At 43.0% G+C, this 23,367-nt stretch overlaps 1 protein-coding gene across 1 annotated transcript in view; it reads right to left on the reverse strand.

Moving 5' to 3' along the window:
- myo1ha (myosin IHa) overlaps window positions 1-16,101 on the reverse strand; it is an 86,444-nt gene extending 70,343 nt beyond the window's left edge. Inside the window, exons 1-6 of the mRNA XM_069932707.1 lie at window positions 15,964-16,101; window positions 13,879-13,994; window positions 10,044-10,242; window positions 8,899-8,979; window positions 2,714-2,893; window positions 1,037-1,135 (exon numbers count right to left, since the gene is read on the reverse strand). Coding sequence (XP_069788808.1) covers window positions 1,037-1,135; window positions 2,714-2,893; window positions 8,899-8,979; window positions 10,044-10,242; window positions 13,879-13,994; window positions 15,964-16,089 — 801 coding nt within the window. The 5' untranslated portion in view covers window positions 16,090-16,101. The remainder of the gene's footprint in view (window positions 1-1,036; window positions 1,136-2,713; window positions 2,894-8,898; window positions 8,980-10,043; window positions 10,243-13,878; window positions 13,995-15,963) is intronic.
- Between the last annotated feature and the right edge of the window lie 7,266 nt (window positions 16,102-23,367).

A 23,367-nucleotide genomic window follows, 5' to 3' on the forward strand; every position in this document is an offset into this window, starting at 1 on the left:
ATTGATGACAACATTGAGACTTCCATGTGTGTGTCCAATTTCCAAAGTTGCGGTCCCTGCTCGCAGTACTTTCCAGGATGGTACTCATGAAGTGCAGAGTGTCAGTGTGAAATTATAATAATCCCACCTTAATAAATTGTCGTGTCAGATCTGGAGGCACAAACACCTTCCCTGCTTACTTTGAATGATGAAGAATGGTTTTAAAGGACTAAGGTAATTTTTGTTCACCATCTTAAGATTTTTAAAGTATTAATTGCATTTAAAAGTTTTTAAATGCTAATTTACTATTAAATTTGTTTAAGTAATATTTAGTGGTTTTAATTGTCAGTAGTCAAAGATTTATCTGACTGGCTAAGCAGAGTTGTGGTGTAGCCAACTGATGGATTTTACAACTGATTTGAGGGCTGGGATTATTGTAGTAAGATTTTCCTCTTGGATGATGTCAGTTATGCTACAGTCCACACAGGATTGTGTTGCAATAAATAATCACAGGGATAACTGAACAAGGTAGGTGCAATCTATTTTGTACATTAGCAGGGAATTCCAACAATGCTTGGTGGGTCCCAAATTCAAAGGCAACATGCAGTTTATATACATTCACAGGTTAAATCAGCAGCTCCATGAATGAAGGAAAAATGAAGACAACTAGAATTACTTAAAACATTGACACTCAAAGCAACAGAGTACAAAATGGAGACAGAATGGTGCAGTGTCCTACAAACAGAATTTGGGTGTTATTGCAGGAGGACAAAACCATGCTAAGTAAATGTCAGACCATTCTGGACTGGAGTGACAACCTGACAGCGAGTCCTGGAATGGAATTGGACCCATGACCTGTTTGCTCAGATGCTGGGTCTGAACAAGCAAGCTGCTCTCATCTGTCAATTCCAGCCACACATTACCCAGCCATCAGAGTGATGCTGAAATCTCTTGGGAGCGCCTCCTTAGGAGTATCATCCAACACTTTGTCAATAACAATCAGGTATGAGCAAGATCAGCAACACCCACAGCTGGAAAATGAATAGAAAGCACTCACGTCAATATCGCCTTCAGTAAAATCAATTACAGACAATGCTTTTCGAACAGTTTTCCAACCACTTTTGTCATTGATGGAGCTCACTTTGGCACACTCACCCTATTAAGACACAATAGAAAGACACATTTTGTGACAGAACATGTTGCAACATCAGGGCAGTAAATCATTGGAAACTTGAAGCTAAAGACTTGGACCTGTTAAGGTCAAATGGTTCTCTGAGTACTGGCTAATTTCTTCTTGGTGGTCAGCCCCTAAGGATCAAGGATAACTTGCATCCACTCTGGGTTTCTGTGTGGCTATGAGATTATTATGGGGCATGCTGCCTCTTGCACGTATGGAGCAGAAGGTGGCCATGTAGTTGATCTGTCCTCCTGATGCATGCACCGAGGTGCTCATTACCATTCTCAGTGCATCTTCTCCATGTTGAACAGTCATGGGACAGACCTTCCCAGAGGTTAGTGGGACCGATACATTTCTTCAAGGAAGTTTAGAGCACATTCCTAATCTTTTCTTCTGTCCACTTGGCAATCTCTTCCTCCCAATAGACTGTCAATATCAGGAGTCCAGTGATAGGACATGCAAACCAAAAACAGGAACACTCGCATAATGTGTCTTCCTCTGTTCACAGGTTTTCATTTGAAATTAAAGCGAAAATGCTGGAAAAACTCAGCAAGCCAGGTGGTATCTGCAAGAAGAGAATCAGAGTTCACATATCAGGTCAAAGAACTAGCATCAGACCTGAAATATTAACCTCGTTTCTCTTTCCATGGATGCTGCCTGATCTGCTGAGTGTTCCTTTTTGTTTCAGATTTCCTGCATCTGCGACATTTTAGTCTTCATTCTAAAGGTTGGACCTTTTGCTCTCAATGTCCCAGGCAGCTCATCCAGTTGAGTCATTGAAATCAGGAAGGATCCTTCTGCAAGGATGAAATTTGTCCATAAGTATCCTGTCTGGATGCATAATGGCTTGGTACAGGAATTGATCTGCAGAAGACCAGAGCTCAGATTATCACGCAAAGCAACTGTCTCTACCTCGACTCAGACCAACCAATGAGAACCTCTGTACAGTTATCGGATGATCCCTAATCAGGGGACACTAATAGCAGAGGAAGTAGAGAGCAACTCCTCCACATAATAGGCTGCTCTGACATGGGAGGCACCACCCAGAGGGTTTTTAGATCCAACAAATGTTATTTTTTTCAGATTTACATTTTCTGCAATATTTTACTATAAATAGGTTAAATCATTAGTTCTTTCAAAGGGGATTGGATATATCATAGAAAATATAAAAACCGAAGAGTGATTAACTCAAGGTAATTGAAAGAACTGGCACAAATATAAGGGGCCTCCTTCATCTGGCAGTGCCTGATAGGATTTTTTACATTCTCCTCGTTAACCAAATGGGTTTCCTTTGGGTGTTTCAGATTCCTCCCACCCTCCAAAACATAGGCGGTAGTCGGCTAAGTGGGCTTCATGGCCTTCTTCCATGCTGCATCATTAACATTTAATTAAGAACATTGCTGAGGTAATTCCTTGAACATGGAAGGTGTTGGCACAGTGTGGAATGTTTTCCTGTGACACGCATGAGAATGAGCTCCAACAGGCTTACTTCATGGTGGGGAACTTGTTCCAGGGACACATTTGATGCCTCAGCCCATCACTGTTTCTTTTTTTTACCTGGGCAAGGTAGTGGTATAGCAGTGGGTTATGATCCAGACCCAACCAACGAAGCAGCTCATCATCTCCTCCCTCCAGCAGCTGGTAGAAGATGTGAAAGTTGCGCTCTCCATGGTTCTGATGGGCCACTCTTGACTTCTCCAGGAGATAACTCAGGATATGTCCTCCAACTGGAGCTCCCTGGAAAAGAGTATCGAGTAGGGCTTGTAATTACACTGATAAAGTAGGGAGCGAGGCTTCATTTCAATGCAACATCTCTATTACATTAAGAGTTTAATACTAGGGATTGCAGGATTTAAAAAAAAAACAAGAATTGCATTCATGTAGTGTGATTGAAATACCACATTACTTCACAGAGGTGTTCTCAGATAAAATTTGATGCCAACCCTTTTAATGAGATCTTAGATCAGAGATCAAAGGATTGAGCAAAGAAATGAGGAATATTGAAGGCATGGAGGTTGAGAGAGGGAATTCTAGAGTCTATGGGTCAGGACCTGAAGGTTTGACCATTTGTTGTGGGCATCAACAAACTCCGGATGGATAAGGGACCAGAAATAGGAGAGCACAGCCATTGGACAGGGGTGAAGGACTGCAGGAGGTTACTGGGATAGAAAAGATGCAGTAATGAAATTAATATTTTAACCATGGGGCTCTGTCGCTCTGTTCTATTACTTCTTGCTTTTGGTTGGGCATGGTGTCTTCAGGGAATGACGAGGTTTGGCAATTCATGAAACTCATGGGGGGGGGGTGTTGGAACCCCCTAATACTAGACTACTTCATTGTGGACAGCTACCTTTAATACAAGAGACCAATTGGCTTGGACCTTGTGCTGAAATTAGATTCCTCCCCTGTAGCACGGGGAAGGGGGAGGAGCAGGAGCACGTGCTCACAGGTAAGAGGCTGTAGGCGGATACAGGTGGGAGGGCTGATGAGAAACAGTTAAGTGGTAGTAGGAAACAGGTAAGGGGTCATAAGTTGATACAGGTGAGAGAGCAGAAGAGGAAGGAGCTGAGAAGTAATGGGGAGAGAACAGAGGGTTAAGAAAGATAGCTCTGTGATGGGAGAAGGAAGGGAAGGGGTTGGGGAGCTGGAAGAAGGGACACAGAGGGAAAGAGAGACTGGGGAGGGGGGTTTAATGGAAATTGGAGAAGTTGATATGGATGCTGTCTGGTTGGAGACTGCCAAGACAGACAAGGTGTTAAATGCACATACACAAAAGTGCAGGAGAAATTCTCAGCTCACACAGCATTCTTTATTTTGCCAAGATATATATCCAGTGTTTTGGGGCTGAACCCTTAATCAGGATATGACCAAAAAGCAGGAACTTGAATAAAATGGTGGAGGAAGGGGCAGGAGCACAGGCCCAGAGGCAAGAGGGTCTAGGTGGATATGGGTGGGAGGGCTCAAGATAAAAATGATGGGAAGTGACAGGGTTTTTTTTTTAAATCCAATTTGCAGTTGACCTCCAAGTTGATGTCATATTTATATTTATTTACATTTTAATATATATATTAGTTCATATTTATACAACTATTGGATTGGATGATGATAATATAGAGCAGGAGTACTAACGACCAACACTGACTCCTCAACGAGTGGGTCAAATGCTACAACTTATACCTTCAAAAAACACAGCATATCTCCCAACTTCCGCAAATGTTCTTCCTGTAAATACACAATCTGAAGGATCCAGTGATTGTTTATGGTGAGTAGAACCTAATGACATTGTTTATTTTGTTTCCATTTTATTTCCATTCTCACTTTTTAACAGTGATTTTAACAAAATATTTCTTTGTGAAGTCCCAATTTCATGAAAGATGTTATATAAAAATGCAAGTCTTTCATCATTTGTCGGGCATTAAACACCGAAGTAGACTTCAGTATATTTTCCCATGTGTTCAAAGTGTGAGTTGCAGTTGCTGTGTATCAGTTGAATATCAGCACCCACCTGCTTCATCCCATTTTTAATTCCCCTGCCCCCCCACCCCAGATTCAACCATGCACCTACACAAGATGGAGCAATTAAACTACCAATCTGCAGATCTGTGGGTGGAAACTCGAACATATGGGCAATGCTCAAAGTTATAGTGACAATGTGCAAACTGCACACAGTGTTCAAGGTCAGGTTTGAACCTGGGTCATTGGAGCAACAACACCTAATATTCCATCTGGGCATGAACATCGACTTCTCTGGTTTCTCTTAGGCCCCTCCCCTATAACGCTCTCTTTCTCCATCCCTCTGTCTCCTTTCCTCTAGCTCCCCAGCCCCCTCCATTCAGAGTGCTACCCTCTCCCCTATCACTTCTCAGCATCTTTCTCTTCTCTCTTCCCACCATATCAAACGGAGGCATCTTACCTGTCCTCTTCCCCCTGCCCCTCTTCCCTCCTCTCCTCTCTCTCCCACCCCCCCCCCACATTTTTATTCAGATGCCTGTCTGCCTTTTGTTCATACTTGACAAAGGGCTCAGTTCACAAAACGTTGGTTACTCTTTGTTTCCAATAGGTGCTGCGTGACCTGGTAGGTTTCTCCTTCACTTTTGTGTATTGCATATCTTCAATGCTTATTGTTTCTCACAGGTCAGATCACCTGACTATTCAGGAAGTTGATTAATTTATTTTGTTCCCAATCTCCAACATTTCATCTCTCCAAATTAACCTTCTTTCAAACGTGGTCCTGATTGTTATCAGAGCTCTTACTGTTTCACAGACCACCAATAATACTTGCCAACATCAAACAATGCCTGTATTCAATGTTGAATTACTGCACTGTAAATAGTGCTGGAATTTGACACAATTAAATTCACTCTAAATATTTCATTCTGTACTGCAACAAAATACTCCTTGACTGGTCCACAGGACAATGCAATAATGTAATATGAATAGGGCCCAAAACATTAGAATGGTGCTGGCAGAAGCGAACGGCTATAAGCCAAGGATATTAATACCAGCAAATCAGTTCTCTGGGCCGCATTGAACCACAGCCAAAAATCGATCTGGGAACAGAAAGATAATTTGACAGAGAGTAGCAAACCATAGACTTGGGTGTGAAATGAGCATTCTAGCAGTGGGTGCTTGTAAATCTATTGTAAACTTATAAGATCTGAATTTACACTGGAATTATCCTACACAGGTCTCAAGCCCAAATCATCGACTGTCTTTTCCTTCCTACGGATGCTGAGTAGCCCACTGAGTTTTTCCTGCACTCCTGAGTACTGCACTAGGCCTCAGCTTGTGCAGATTTTCTTGTTTAACTCCATCCAGCTGATCCACTGCAAAGTTTCTTTGAGGAATGCCTACCCTGAAGAACTTCTCCTCCTCTCTTCAAAGAGAGTGCTTTGAGAGTCTCCCACTGCTCCCCTATGTTATCTACACTTCTCTCAGGCTCTGAAGTGCTCAGGCCCAAATCATTGATCAACTTTTACTTCCTATGAATGCTGTGGGACCTGCTTAAGTTTCTCCAGCACTTTTGTGTACTGCAGTTATCCTCTATTTTTTTTATTCAGTTTTGGAAAGTGGGTGGCATTAGCAAGACCAGCATTTATTGCTCAACCCTAATTACCATGAGCCGTGAACTTCAACCATTGCAATCCATCAGGCGAGAATGCTCCCATGATACTGTTGGACAAAGAGGGCGAAGGTTTGGACCCAGGGACGAGGAAAGGCTGGTGATATATTCCCAGGTCAAGCTGGTGTACAACATGGAGGGGAGACTGCAGGTAGAGCTGTTCCCTTATAGCTTTTGCTCTGCCTGGTGGTAGCAGTCCCAGATTCGAGAACTGCTAACAGAGTTGTCTTGGTGAGTCAATGTTAGTGTGTCTTGTTAGTGGGTCACACTGCAGGCACTGTATTTGGTGGATGCAGTGACTGTTTAAAGTGGTTGATGAGGTGTTAATCAAGCAAACTGCTTTCTCCTGGATGGTGTTGAGCTTCATTCCCTCTTAAGCTTCATGACACTACATCTGTTGATGTAAGTGAAGAATGGTGCCTTGTAGATGATGGAAATACCCTCGAGAGCCAAAGTTAGGACTTCTCTTGCAGCAATAGTACTTATGTGTTCAGTCCAGATGAGTTTCTGAACAGTGGTGACCTCATTTATGGATAATGTCATTGAACGTCAAGGGTAGATGGTGAGATTCTCTCATCCTGGATTTGGTCATTGTTAAGCTCTCCTGTAAAGCAATGTTACTTTTCACTTCTCAGCCCATCCTAGATATTGTTGATGTCTTGCAGCATGGATACTTAATTTACTGAGGAGCCGTGAATGGAAAGGAACATTTGCCATCACCAACAAACTTCCCCGTCTCTGAAGAAGAAGGTCATTGATGATGTAGGACACAGCCCTGAGGTGCATTTGCAGAGATCCTGCATTGATTACCTCTGGATCAACATTGTTGTGAGTACCTCAGCCATTTTTATAGCATTGCTTAGGTGCTCACATTTAAGGATGCAGTCTTCTTTTCCCATCAGCTGTTTAATAGCCTACCACCACTTACTGCCATTTGTGGGATGATGGAATATTGATATAATCCATCAGTTGCAATATTATTTAGTACCTTTTCTGTTTAAACATAGTGATACTGGTGATATGGATACTAGCATGGAACAATTTGATGGGCCATCCCAGAGGTATTTAAGAGTTAACCATGAGGGGTAGGATCAGACAGATGTCCTGCCCTGAAGGGCATTAGTGAACCATTTGGGTTTTTAAAACACTCGTGGTTATTTAGATTATTAAACCAGGTCTCTTGATTATTAGTCTGCTAAATTAATCACTGCACCGACACTGTTCCCCTATCATTAAATGTACCCCCACATTAGTTTCAGCAGAAAGTACAAATGCTATCATTTCATTATCTCCAAAGCTCATCTGGTTAAACTGATTGGTTTTGACCAGCCCCATCTTTGATTCACATGGAGGGGCTATATGGTAACATAGCTGACCTTGATTGTGCATTAATGAAGTAACATGGATGGAACTTATCTCCAAACTTAATCCAACACAAATGTAAGAAAAAGAGAGGGCTATGGGTGTGAGTTGGGGGAAAAATTTGATTGTTATGGAGTAGTTTTACAAGGGTCCACACAACATTGTGGGCAGAAGGGCCTGTACTGTGCTGTAATGTTCTAACCCACTCATACTCTGGAAATGTTGAATGTTGACAGAATGGAGCTTTACTCCATATCTAATCCATCGCCAGAGAAACACTATAGTCATGGTTCACTTAGAAATTAATATGCACTATACCTGGGGATCATATAAATAGATCCCAGTGGGGAGCTAATTGTTCATTATTCTGTTAAAAATGTGTTAGGTCTAACTTTATACAATACACCTTTATAAATACATTCTCACTTTGGAAGCAGAACTCATCAAGTTTCACTTAATTCCACTCATGCATGCTTCCCTTCCCTTCCCCCCATACCCCCCCTCCCCCAACCAGTGGCACTCTTTGGCTTTCCTTTTGGGAGACCCAAGTACAAGTTTGACATTAAATGAGGTTTGCTTTTTAATTTACACATACACCCCCCCACACACACACACACACACACACACACACACACACACACACACAGTAAAACAGAACAAAGAACATAAAACATACAGCACAAGAACAGGCCCTTTAACCCATGTGTCTATGATGTCCACCAAAAACTAAAACTCTGATGCTTGCACTAATAGATCTCCCTCAACCTCTTTCATATCCTTGTGTCTATCTTGAAGCCTCTTGAACACTATTATTATATCTGCTTCCATCACTACTCCTAGCAGCCCATTCCAGGCACCCACCACTCTGTGTAAACACTCTGCTCTGCACATTTCCCTTAAACTTCCTCCCACTATTCTTAAGTACATGTTCAATAGTGTGTAAGGCTTTTAACCTGAGGAAAATGTACCAACTATCCACTCTACCAACACCTATCATGATTTTAGAAACTTCATTCTGGTTGCCCCTGATCCTTCTATACTCCAGAGAAAATAGCCCAAGCTCTCCCCTATAACTCATACACTCTAAGACAGGCAGCATCCTGGCAAACCTGTTCTGTACCCTTTCCAAGGTCTCCACATCCTTTCTGTAATGGAGTGACCATCTTGGCCTGAATTCCTGGCATCAGTGATAATTTAACACCATGGCCTTAGGCCATTTCTGTGTGAGACAGAAACTTGAAAATTATCAGGGTCGTACCATGTAGCTGAATTGAATGTCCATATATTTCCCAAACCGGCTGGAATTATCATTCTTGAGGGTCTTGGCATTTCCAAAAGCCTGAAGTAAGATGTGGAGAGTTAATACATTATAGGAAAATGTTATTAAACAAATATTGATTGGGAGTAAAGCCAAGGAATATGGATTGTTTGTCTTTTTTTGAGACTATGTTCCTCCAGAGTTTTACCTTTTGTAATTCATGGCAGTGGAGGCATTGAGTCCACTGGGCTTTCCTGAGCTTTTGAGATCAATAACCAAAGCAGCTTACATTTATATAGGACCTTTAATATAGCAAAAAACATTCCAAAGCATGTTGTGTGGGTGTAATCTCCAGAAAGTGATGGTGAACCACAAAAGGAGATATTGGGCTAGATAGTTCAAGCTTGGCCAAGGGAATGTTTTAAGAAGTGTATTACATGGGGAGAAGAACTGGAAAGGTTCAGGGCAGGAGAGCCAGAGATGAGTGGTTTCTCAGCTCACAGTACAACTATCAGTGGAACAATGATTATGTTTGAGGATGCAAGAGGTTGGTAATGGAGGAGCACAGAAATCTCAGCAGTTTGTGGATCTGGAACAGGTTACATTGATAAGGAGTCATGAAGCTTTGGAGAATAAGATGTGAGTTTTAAAATGGGGGCATTGTTGAACTGGGAGGCAAATGAGGCATTGAGCACAAAGTTGATGGGTGAATGGGATTTGGAAAGCAGTCTTGGATCAGCTCCTGGTTATAGTGGGGAATATATGGTGCACTAATTACATGAAGAGAGTCCACAAATAACAGGCCTGTCACTGAGAGTTTGTTGGCACAGAATATAGGACAGTGAGCACAGCCCTCAAAGGCAGTTGGTGTTCTTCACAGGGGCTCAGGTACATTGTAACTGTGCACAGTCAGAAACAAAGCTGGGGTTAGGAGTCGGTAGCTGCAAATTCCTGATGAGATGTTGAAGGACACAACACTACTGAAGACTCCCGAAAGATCAAAGTGCAACCTCTCATCAGAAAGATCACTGCTTTCCAGGAATCTTCCCTATAATAATGCACTTCCAGGGAGTGCCTCAACAACCCACAGTATTGTGGACAGAGGCACCAGTTTCATTCCCTTGTAACCGCGATTCTGGGCTCACCTCCATGACGGGGTTAGACAGTAGGAGACGATCTTGCACCACCTGCAGCTGTTCTGTGATCTGGCAGGTCTTGGCATAGAACTCCAATATTTTCTTTGAGGCCTCAGTCTTCCCTGCTCCACTCTCTCCAGAGATCAGGATGAAATGGTTGTTGTACTCTGTACACATCACTCGATATACATTATCAGCAACTGCGTAGCTGAAGGGTTTGGGGGGGGGGGGGGGGGGGAAATACATAAAAATTTCACAACAAGCTATTCTTTTCACCCAAATCTTCTATCCAGAAGATAGGATGGGAATGCCATCACCAAGTTCAAGTCTAAGGTCACATGAACTGAGATACAGTGAGAAAGTTTGTTTTGTGAGCAATCCAACTAGTCAACCCATATATAGTATAGCAGTGAAAACAGCACAGAGTTACAGAGAGAGAGAGAGAGAGAGAGAGAGATCAGTTCAGCCATTCTCAACAGGGGTCCACAACACTTGTGTTCTATTCACCTCATGTAATATAATTTTTTATGTAGTCGGTCAGAGAGAAGTATGTAAGAAACTAAAATTTGACTGCTTCACTGGGAAAGAGGCCCATAAACTTTGAGCAGAGTCCTCAGGGGTTTATAGCCAAAATAAAAAGGTAGAGTTGGAAGAGAGCAAAGGCAACTCTACTTTACTAGGCTCTCTCCAAAGTCCCACATTGTCCTGACTGGAATAAATAACACCATTATCATTGGGGTGAAAATATGGAAGACACTCAATGTCTCTGGGCACTGAGCAGGCCCTTCTACTGGGCACTGAGCAGGCCCTTCTACTGGGCACTGAGCAGGCCCTTCTACTGGGCACTGAGCAGGCCCTTCTACTGGGCACTGAGCAGGCCCTTCTACTGGGCACTGAGCAGGCCCTTCTACTGGGCACTGAGCAGGCCCTTCTACTGGGCACTGAGCAGGCCCTTCTACTGGGCACTGAGCAGGCCCTTCTACTGGGCACTGAGCAGGCCCTTCTACTGGGCACTGAGCAGGCCCTTCTACTGGGCACTGAGCAGGCCCTTCTACTGGGCACTGAGCAGGCCCTTCTACTGGGCACTGAGCAGGCCCTTCTACTGGGCACTGAGCAGGCCCTTCTACTGGGCACTGAGCAGGCCCTTCTACTGGGCACTGAGCAGGCCCTTCTACTGGGCACTGAGCAGGCCCTTCTACTGGGCACTGAGCAGGCCCTTCTACTGGGCACTGAGCAGGCCCTTCTACTGGGCACTGAGCAGGCCCTTCTACTGGGCACTGAGCAGGCCCTTCTACTGGGCACTGAGCAGGCCCTTCTACTGGGCACTGAGCAGGCCCTTCTACTGGGCACTGAGCAGGCCCTTCTACTGGGCACTGAGCAGGCCCTTCTACTGGGCACTGAGCAGGCCCTTCTACTGGGCACTGAGCAGGCCCTTCTACTGGGCACTGAGCAGGCCCTTCTACTGGGCACTGAGCAGGCCCTTCTACTGGGCACTGAGCAGGCCCTTCTACTGGGCACTGAGCAGGCCCTTCTACTGGGCACTGAGCAGGCCCTTCTACTGGGCACTGAGCAGGCCCTTCTACTGGGCACTGAGCAGGCCCTTCTACTGGGCACTGAGCAGGCCCTTCTACTGGGCACTGAGCAGGCCCTTCTACTGGGCACTGAGCAGGCCCTTCTACTGGGCACTGAGCAGGCCCTTCTACTGGGCACTGAGCAGGCCCTTCTACTGGGCACTGAGCAGGCCCTTCTACTGGGCACTGAGCAGGCCCTTCTACTGGGCACTGAGCAGGCCCTTCTACTGCACAGACTGTAGCTGTAAAAGACCCATTACTGCTTCAAGGGAATCAGGGAAAGATGATAGTTGTATTACAGCCTAGAATCCAATGATCTTTTGGCAACTCAGTGAAACTAACTGCATTTGCCTCAGTAGATAGAATCATCCCTTCCCATTCCCTATTATATACTTGACTCTGTTGGGCTCAGTGGTAACCCTGGTGAAGTCATTTCCAGAAACAGTCCTCATTTTTCTTGGAAAATTAAGGGACATCTTTGGAGGGTTCTCTAATTGGGCAGATGACATTGTTGAGTGGGAAAAGCTGGTGGATTTCAACCAGAGGTCGTGATGCTGTGATTATATTTTGATAACCATGGATATTAAGAGATATGGGACCATGGTGGGCAGATAGAGTCAAATCATTGGTCAACCAAGTAGTAGTTAAATCTGGGGCCAAATGGTGGTCTTCTGCTCCTCTGTGCTTGATATGGAGCAGGACAGAGATGAAGCACATTGAAACCCTGATATGCTTCTGCACAGAGCAGCAGAAGAAACAGGTCCCCCCTCTCCATTAGAGTCTCAGCCTGGGTAACAGACGATGTTGTGTTTTTCCCAAAGAAGGAGAAATCCCCAAAGATTTTGGTGACAGCCTGGTGTGGAAATCAGACAAAAAGTTAACCAGAGAGAAACACAAAGACTGTTGATGCTGGAATCTTGAGCAAACAATGAGCTGCTAGAGGAACCCAGCGTGTCAAGGCAGCATCCATGGATAGAAATAGTCAGTCAATGTTTCAAGTTGGGCCCTTTACCAAGACTAAAGTTAAAAAAAAAGGAGTGAAATTCCATTCCATACATGAAGGGGGAAAGGAGCTGGGGAGGGGCAAGCTGATTGGATATTGGTCAAGAAGTGGAGAAACAGGAAGTGGGACTGTTCACAGGGATGGGGAGGGGATGGGGGTTTAAAGAGAGAAATGTAAGAAGAGTGGTAGGTAAATAAGAGATAGAACCAAGTTGGGGTGAGGGGATGACCTAAAATCAGAAAAATCAATATTACTGTCTTTGGGTTTAAGACTGACCTGGAGGAATATGGTGTGTTGTTCCTAGAGTTTACATTTAGCTTCACACTGACAAGGGATGAGGCCAAGGACAGAGACGTCAGTGTGGAAATGCAAACTATTTCATCTTAAAATAGTCAAAACATTTGGAGAAGTTCTGGTTTCTCAATATAGGAAGGATGCCATTAAATTGGAAAGGGTGCAGAAAAGATTCACCAGATTCTTACCAGAACAGGTTGCTTGAGTTAAAGGGAGAGGGAGGATAGGCTGGGTTTTTATTAATTGGAACCAGAGACTGAAGGGTGACTGAGAGTTACATAAAATCATGAGGGGGTCACAGATAAATTGAGTGATCACAATTTATTCCCCAGAGTAGAAGATTGTCAAACTAGAGGATGTTGGTTTAGGTGAGAGGGAAGAAACTTAAGAAAGTTCTGAAGGACAAATTTCTCACTCAGAGTGTGGTTCACATCTGGAACGAGCTGCTAGATGAAACTCTACAATCAGAATGTTTATAAGACATTGGGATAGATATTTGGATGGAAAGTCTGAGAAGGATATGGGCTAAATGCAGGCAAATGTTACTAGCCAGAGTGGCAACTTGGCTGATATGGCTGACACAGGCCAAATGGTCTGTTCTGTTCTGTGTGGCTTTATGACTATATCAGTCCACTACTCCTTCCTTTAACCCTGTGAGTTAATTCTTTTGCAAATGTTCATTCAAATTGAAGGTTATGATTGGATTAGTTCATTCAACATTTTGGATTACAACTCAGAGTTTAAGTAAAACCTCTTCATCTCCTGCCAATTACTTTTGGCTTTGTTTCTCTCCATTACTACCACCGACCCCTAAGTTCCCAACATACCTCAGTCAATGTTCAAATAATACTGTAAATAGTTACAGAACATTCAAGGGGGAAATGAGGGAGGAAATGTCTCACTCACCTATAAAAACTGAATTTGGAAGGATGAAGAGAAAAATTAGAACAATTTACTGTATAATTCTACAACTCACATGTGAGGTGGGAGTTCAAAGAAATTCACTCCTTGGTACAGCTCCTTCTTTTTGGTAGTGTATATATCCAACTCCTTATATGGATTCACAGATACTAGAAGAGTGCCGATATAAGTCTGAGAAATAAAAGAGGTTCCATGAAAAGGAAGGGCAACAAATATTTCATTGGTTCTTTTCAAAGTTTTGAATCAGATTAAATGGTTACACAGCTGCAAATACTTCACTTTATTTAATCTGCCATGTAAATACCATTTAGCAATATCAATGAGTATTAATAGACGATAAGGGGCTTGGATTTTGCTGAGGAACTCTAGCCATGGCATTGTCCTGTTCCCATGAGCCACTGCTCTTGGATGCTTTCTTAGATCTTGTGATTTAGGCCAACACACACACCATAGAAACTACAGCACAGAAACAGTCTCTTTGGCCCATATTAGTCCATGCTGAACTATAACTTTGCCGAGTCCCATTGATGTGCACCTGGACCATAGCTCTCCATACTCCTCCCACCTGTTCAAATTTTTTATTATATGTCAAAAGGGACCCTGCATTCACCACTTCAACTGGCAGTTCCACATTCTCTGCATGGTCCCCCTAAACATATCACCTCTCAGACTCCTGTTGTAACCGCTGCAAGATTTTGATTGGGGCTCCATCTGCCTGAGAAATGACAGGCAGCCTGACCTGCCTCTGGGGTTGGCTACGCAGCCATGGCCAAAGGCTCAAGGGCTCTCAGGCCCTGCAGCTCAAGCATCAAAGGGATAATCCCAGCTGCTTCTCAGATGCCTGGGGCTGAGCATTGATCCGGACAGCAGCTGCACGTTTAATCCCAATCTTCAACTAAATTACTGTGGGCTGTGGCCAAACCTAACTGAAGCAGCGATGAAACAAGGAGAATTAGTTTTCTCAAACTGGTCAAGTTTTAAAAAAAATCTGCCAAACACCCCACACTTTTAATCATTGTGAGCAGGTGTTAGAGGTTTAACAATGGGCAGTCATTCTGCAGTAAGCAATGTGGGACATTCAGATTTAGCACCCCCTCAGGTGAGGAGGAGGCACTTACGCTCCCAGTTCCTCTGGCCAAGCTAGCTCCCTTAAATAAATTATCCAAATTAACCCATAATGAACTAAATTGGAAAATGTTATTTCCAGCTAACATAATTTCCAATTACAGCTAAAAGGAAATTAAAAGTAGCAGTTAAGAATAAAGCATCCTGCCTCATTCACAGTCCTCACACTACATAGGAATAAGTAAAGTCCATTTTATTTGTCAATGTATTTCCTGTTTCTGGAATAGATGAGGGCCCCCCCTATTCTTCATCCCTCCTCCTTCCCCGCCACCCCAGGTATCTGGGTGTGTACCCTCCCTGGTCCTACCCTCTGTATATACTGTCCCATCAACTGAAGACATTTATGTGAGGAGTGACCTGCTACCTTTGAGAAGAAGGTTCAGAATCCTGAAGACCAGGACCTCGAGGCTCAATAACAGCTTCCTTCCAACAGCTAGCAGACTCTTGAACCTCTCCTTACTACACGAGTCAGAAACTATTCCCACATCACAAACAAGGTAATGTGCACTATTAGAACGCCATTTTTTTTTCTTGGTAACTGAATGTTTATTATCTGTTTAGCATTTAACTTAATTTACTAGGTACTTTAATAGTTATTTTTAAATAAAGTACCTGTTTGGCTGCAGCAAGTAAGAATTTTGGGGTATTTGTACATTTTTAATGTATATGACAATAAACTCATCATTACCCTATCCTCCATCCCTCTCCATCTCTCATCTTAAAAACTCAGCTTAAAATCTGACCAGTTTTTAATAGTCTCCTTCTTTGATCAAGGGTTAATATTATCTAGTTTCTCTCCTTACAAAGCCCTTTGGAATGTTTTATTGTGTGGGACACCTCAGCTGGAATCTAGTGGATGGGGGCATGTGCTTGTTTATACACCTGGGGCCCTTCTTTCTGCTTCTAGCTAACATGAGCTTCAATGAAGTTAGAATTCAATCCACTTAAATTGCAACGTCAAGCTCTACTAGCCTACGTTCTTCGGTGGGAAAAGACAATATGGAGTAGCAGTTACATAGATGAGGTTCTCCCGGAAGCGTTTACGGAGGTTGTCCAGAAAGGCCATCTCGCTTGTGTAAGTGTCGAGTAGCACAAAGTCTTGCACTCCCACTCTGTCTCGAGCTGTCAAGGCTCCTTCCATATTGACCTGGAATCTGCTTCTGGTTTCCTTCTTCTGGAAGAGAAAGAGAGAGGCAATGAGATTGGCTTTAGGCCACGAGCAACATCACGAAAATGTATACATTCCACACATATCATTGTTAGTCCAGAACACTGTGAAACATAGTACAGCACGCGAGCAGGCTTTTCAGCTCCTGTGTCTGCACCGAACATTTTCCTTCTATTTCTTCATATTCATATGTCTATCTAGGAACCTCTTAAACACCAAGACCTTCTGTGTAAAAAGTCCAGGCATTTGGCTCATTGGGAGGGAGAAAGTTGCTATTCAGAGAGGTTCCAGGAGAATGAAATTATGCTGTTGGTAAGTGCTGCTCAGAATTAGACTGCTGATCTGTGCTGAGTTACAAGTCAGGACAGAGAGGGAAAATCTGTTTCAGTTCTGCTGGATTAGACAGGGAGGGGATCTGACTTCTGATGTTAGGGAGTTCATGGGCTTCTCTGGAAGTGAATCAGGGTTGTTCACTTTGATTATCTCTGGTCAAGCAGCCTGTGATCCTCGCTCTTTGGAACAGATTCTCAAGTAGTGTGTGATGGAATGTGTCAGTATTTTCAGGCAGAGAATGTGATGCAAGCTTATTGTTGGGGGAGTGCTCCATATATTTAAAACTATTTGATTGGGTCCTATTGTTTTTCCTTAAGTAAAATCTCAAATAATGAGACTAAAAATAATACAATGTCCCAAATATTAACACACAAATGTAAACGGTGAGATCAGGAATCCTGACAGCCAGCAGTGGCTCACAATGGGCTCACAATAATTCCAAGAAAAATTCTACAGAATTAATTTTATTAATCAACTTCTAGAAACATCAACATTTACTTTTTTGTGCTTCTAGTATTTCTTCGTTGTCCAACAATGCTGCTGCATGGTAGCCTGGAAGGTTTTTTAAAATTCTTTCAAGGTGCTGTAGAGGTTGCAAAGTGTTGACAAATGTGGCACCCAATTTCCATTCCTACAGAAGTCACCAATAATTTGTACCAAGCGTAAGACATATCCCGCTCCCCGTCTGATCATTGTGCGTCTCTTTCTAATGACTTTTACAATTGAGAGAAGGGGAGGGAGAGAGATTTGTGTAGGAGAGAGGGAGAAAGAGAGTAGGAAAGGAAGAAAGGAGAGAGAAAGAAAGATGAGCAAGGGAGAGAAAAGAGTGAAACAGGAAAAGAGAATGAGAGCGGGAGGGGGAGAGGGAGTCTGAGAGAGAAAGAGAGAAAGATTTTGGTGGATTGTCAATGCCCATAAGATGATTTACATTCACTGAGGGAAAGTCCATTGAGAATAATTGGGCACGTTTTGGGGCATAATCAAGTTCTGAGAAATGCAAACCTCCCATTTATATTTTCCTTCATCATTAAACCAGTGCATTTTGAGCAACCTATTTTAGTTCTAGTTACCTAAACTCATGTTTCTAAAAATACTTCTTTCTTCTACAATTTCCGGAGACCTCTCTTGTTCCAGCAACAGTTATCTCCAAGTGAGGAAAGCAATTTTCTGAGTAACTTTCTTTTTGCAAGCTGATGAAATGTCTTTCTACAAGCTTGAGTGAAAGGTTAGATTGTCTGAGATGCATTATGACATTTCAGATGCCATCTGTGGTTTTCTACCAGACTAGTGTCCATGAGACACTAGACATGGAGATAGCAGGAACAAAATACAAATCTTGTAGGATATGGGAAACTTACTAAAGATGTCAGCAAGCATTTACACAGTGTTAACATGCTAAAATTCCAATATCCAGGTATCTGGTGTTTTCATATAATCCTAGAGTAATTGCATCCAGATTCATTACAGTAAGGAACTGAGCTTAACAAAAATACTACTGACATTTTGCTATCGTTACATCAATACCCTGTCCATTATATTTATCTATCAACTGCATTCTAAGCAATGAATTATTGAATGCTGTGATTTTAAGCAAGCATGATGGTAATTTTTTAAAAGGATTTTTAATTCAGACATACAGCACAGTAACAGAGCCATCCAGCCCAAAATAGCCTAATTAACCTGCAACCCCGTACATTTTAAATGGTAGAAGGAAACTGGACAACCCAGAATAAACCCAAACAGACATTGAGAGAACATAGAAATTTCTTTCAGACAGCACCAGATTCCAACCCGGATTTCTGGCGCTGTAACTGTGTTGCACTATCCACTACACTAACCATGCTGCCCATTCTGTGATGACAAGCTCTACAGAGTGGTTGATCTAATTTTGAAGGCATCTGTTGCAATGAATCACCAGAGAAAATGCTGTATTTGTCCTGATCAGAGCTCCACACATTTTAATGTTCAGTTGAGGAGTAAAAGGACGGATTAACTTAACTAATTAAGCAGTAATATTGGTATAAACAGCTCAAATGGCTATTTTCATTAGCTCTCCATTCATTCTGGAGAGCAATAGCAAGTTAGAGCAAGAACAAGATGTGCAAAATTATAGAGTTATAAAGAAATACAAAGGATTATCCAATCAAAAATCAGAATAGCCTCAGAATTTTCACAATGCAAATAATTATCTATCCAATGTCCCATGCAAGGCAGGAGTGTGTCAGAAGGGAAGAGAATTTGTAGACTGGCTGGTGAGTACTGGGACAGTTCCAGCCCAAGGAAATACATTCTGAGCATGCACAGTTCAGAGAGGCCATTTAGTTATGCTTCCATTGAAGCTCATCTCACCTCATCAATTAACATTCTACAGCACAGAAACAGGCCCTTCAGCTGATCTAGACTGTGCTGAACTATTATTCTGCCCAATCGCAATGATCTGCACCTGGACCATAGCCCTCTGCAACCATCATGTACCTGTCCAAATTTTTCTTGAATGTCAAAATTGAATGCGCTTTTGCCATTCAGCCGGCAGCTCATTCATGTCAGGCCTCCGCCTTGAGGCTGGCTACAGGAGCAGATGGAAAACTAAGAACTTACCTTTCAGACAGCAGCCCAAAAAAGCTGCTCCAGTGTCCCATTCATATCCAGAGGTGGGGCGCCATCCATCATATATACACGGCAGAACAATGGCCATCTTCCCTACCCATAATCCCAAACACAGATGGAACCGCTCTGTGATTCCCAGAACAGTTCCAGCTGCATGGGAGAATTATGGGTAGGGAAGATGCCCATTGTTCTGCCATATTTTGAGCCACAGAGAGTGGCCCCAAAGGCCAAAGTGGCCAAAGTGGCCCAGTGTGGCTGTCTCATCCTGCACCAGCCACCCCCTGATGGCTCCCGCCTGCTCCAACAGTGCCCACTGCCCTGCCAGCTCCTGCTAACAACTCTGGCTACCCCTGATTTAAGGGAGAGGAGTGAGTGGGGAGATGGGTCGCAGGCTGTTGGCATCATCAGCCCACCTCGAACTAGCCACGCAGCAGCTGTACTTTCAGGTCAGGAGGTAGAGTGCAGCACTCCGCTGATTATCCTTCCCCGAGAAGGGTTGGAATTGGCGCCTCGGAGCATCTGGCGCCATGGTGCATTCAGAAGCTTACTGCCTTTACAAATGAGTGTTTGGTCTACCCGATAGTACATAATGTTTCCTTTAAACATTTCACCTTTCACCCTTAACATATGGCCTCTAACATTTGTCTCACCTAACACCTGCTTGCATTTATTTTGTCTACTTCCCTCCATCTATACCCCTTAAATACAATTGCATGGTCTTGATTGCTAATGTATTGCCCAGAGGAATACAAAACCCAACAGCAATAGATATTCACCAAGACAAATGGTTACTTAAACAAAAGTTGCTTTTAATTATCATTAAACATGAAAACAGGATCAAACTTTATATTATCTCTAATTAACCTAATTTAACCCCCTTCTAATTCTAAACGCACATGTATGTAAGTTCAGAAAAGTTCTTTGATTCACAGTCCCATCTCACTTCTAATTCCTTCAAGTTTACTGGTTGCAGGCAATTCTTATACTGTGCACAGAAATGAACATTTATGAATTTCACTAGGCTTTGGTGCTTGAAAGGTATATGGTTACCACTCTGGAAAGTTTTTGTTGATTTTCAGAGAGAGAGATGTGTTCTTCCAGGACACAAACTGATACCTTCTAATCAGCTACATCAGTATCTTGCTGAAGAAACTTGCCCCATCAGGGTTTTCCAGATGATAACCTCTTTCTTTCAGGTCACCGCAGAGTCCCTTTTTGTTTCTCTTATTTCAAGTGAAACATCAGGCAGCCAGTCCTCTCCTCTTGCATGAACCACAAGGGCTTTGACAAGGCTGAACTAAACACTCACAACTCGTCTTCCAAATGGCATTTTTCCACAAGCTTTCCAGCTTGTCCTGTTCCAATTCAAGCTCTGCTGCTGACTGTAAACCTGCAGAACTGAATTCCACCCCCCCTCTCTCTCTCTCATAGAGAAAAAGCCTGTTTTTCTCTCTCTGCTTGCAAAACCACATGATCCTCTTAGAACAGCAAGTTCCACTCCAGACAGCCTGCAGTTCCAGTGAGTTCTTCTGTTGCCTTTTTGTAAACAACAATACATTAGTGAAGTCTCTTGGGCCCTCTCCAAAGCTTTTGCAAAGGCTCTTGGAGCCAGACTGTCTAACATGAGCAGAGCTCCAGTATTTTAAATGAGATCTATTTTGAAGTGTTTGTATGTGACCTACACTAAAAAAAACTGCCCCAATTTATCTCCCAAAAATATATCTATAATCTGTCACACTATTCAGAGCTACACTATTCAGAGCTACAACAAATGTAGACTATTTGAAATGCTGCTTTGCTGTGTGTTTTCCAAAAATTGTAAAAAGCTACAGACAGATTCGTCAGGATCAGGTGGAAGCCTGTCTGTCAATGTAGAGAGATCATGGCTTATTTGATTGTAACATCAATCACAAATATTCACTGTAATCTTTCACCTCCTAACTTGTTAGAAATCTATCAGAGTTTAGTTTATTGTCATACTTAGTGAAAAGCTTTGGTTTCCATGCGATCAAGGCATTGGAAAGTACTTACCACTCTCCTGCACCACTTAGGATATAAAGAGAAAGCAAAGTACTGTAATTAGACTAATCGTGACAAGGGTCAAATCAGACAAATCAGTTTCATCCCCAGCAGCTCCCTGTCATCCTAGGAGTCGCTCAGTCCTCAGCAGGAGAATAGGAATCCAGCACAAACAGGGCTGTCGGTCACTGTCCTGGCTCGGAAGCCACTTGTGTTATCATCATACATTTCCCCTGTCATCTCACCCCACTCCACCTATCCACCCCCCTCAGCAACTACTCTTATTCTTCCAACGTCCAGCACCACTCCCATGGCTGCTATGACCATGACTACTATGCAATGTGGGCTTGAACCCCTCCCCACTGTTTAAGACCTTGCCAAGAGATAGGAGTACCCCCTTTGCCTTGAAGGACGTACTTTTGCTGTCTTACATGGAAGAGAATTCCGAAGATTCACGAACCAAAGAGTGAAAATAACTTGCCTCTTCCCTGTTTAAAATAGGCAATTGCTCATGTATAAAGATTGACCCCCCTAGTTCCAGATCTTCCCACAGAGGAAACTCCTCTCCATGTTAGCTTGTCCAGTCCGCTCTGAATTTGACAAAAATCATTCGTCTCACTCCCCCACTTCAGCTGAAACAAGCCTAGCTTTTCCAACGATATCAGGATATCTATCTATTCCAGCTATCAGACCAGTAAACCTTTTCTGGATGGTTCCCAATGCAAAAACATCCTTTCTTGATTAAGGAGGCTTGTATTCTACTGTACCAGTAAGTCTCCTCCATGGACAGCTTTTTCCAAACACACGGCCTCCACCTGTTAAGGACAGGGCAGCAAAAGCATGGGGAACACCATCATCTGGAAATTGCTCTCATACACTGTCTTGACTTGGAAACATATCACCCACCATTCCTTCACCTTCATGGGGTCAAAATCCCAGAGCTCCCTCTCTAACCGCACTGTGCATATACTCATAGCCCAAGGACTGCAGTGGTTAAGAATCACCACCATCTCAAAGGCAATTAGGGATGGACATTAAATGCCCACTTGGCCTGCAAAGCTCACATTCCTAAGTGAATGGAGAAAATTGTTCAATGATAGTTTCCAGCACACCAAATACAGAATTGAATGGCCAACACAATACCTCTGCAATGAATCACCACAGCCAGACTATTTAAATGCAGTTCTGTTTAAAATCACATTTATTTAAATGTTCTATTCTTTCTTCAAATGAATGTCTTTTTTTGTTCTTGCCTGACCTGTCTGATTGGACATACAAAAGTCTTTCCACAGAGACTACCAGCATGTTACCAGAGCAAGGCAGATTGTTTGAAACCTGCCAAAGCACCATTCCCATCTCTGCAAACCTCTTCAAAATAGCTAGAACATAGAACATGACAGCATAATTCTGGCCCTTCAGTCCACGATGATGTGCCAATCCATAGAAACATACTACACAACTCCAAACATCTGATTTTTTACTCCTGCACACCCTTTCTAAAATTCTGTCAATTGTTCAAATCTCTCAAACACTGGGTTTGATTTCTCTACCTAAAGATCAAAAGGTGTGGCTGCCGGAGGTGCTCGCAGAACGGCAGCAGATGCAATCTCCAATTTTAGGGAGCAAGTTCACAATAAAACCTTTTACACAAAAGCTGCATCGAGTGAAAAAGGAACCACATTAACCACATTAAGGTGCAGTAACAGACCCGTTCTAAAAGAAAATGACACAGTCAGTCCCTGCAAAGAGAAAAGCGAGGTTAATTATTTGAGGGAGGTAATCTTTTTTATCAAAGACCTCTTTTGCTTAATTCTGGAGGGAAAACAGCCTCAGCACTTTCTACTTCCTCTAATTTTCAACATGAACAGCTTCTTGTTCACCTACACATTAGTCCCATAAACTTACCTCTCGCGTTTCCTGTGACTTCAGACTGTGATGTGTTTTCTCTGCTTTGCTACTCAGAGATCTTGCAAGAGCTGTGCCTGTGAATTCCTGCAGACTCCCTACATAATCTTGTAAAGCAGGATCCAGTGTGGTGGAGGATATTTTGGGGATTCAGCTCTGGCTCCGCCACAAGGAAGGCAATGCCATCATTCATTGTGAGCTGAAGGGTGGATGTTGGGGGAGGACACCAGACATGCAATGTGAACAACCGGCACTGATAACACCAAGGGCCAGATAATGCAAAGCAAAATGTAGGGTGAAGACCATTGGACAGAAAATCAATAACAGAGACCAATGTTGTTGCCAGCTTGAATTGAAGTGGTTTAAGATAAAGATGGAAAGAGTGTT

Source organism: Narcine bancroftii, chromosome 4, assembly GCF_036971445.1.
Source record: "Narcine bancroftii isolate sNarBan1 chromosome 4, sNarBan1.hap1, whole genome shotgun sequence".
NCBI classification, from domain to species: Eukaryota; Metazoa; Chordata; class Chondrichthyes; order Torpediniformes; family Narcinidae; genus Narcine; species Narcine bancroftii.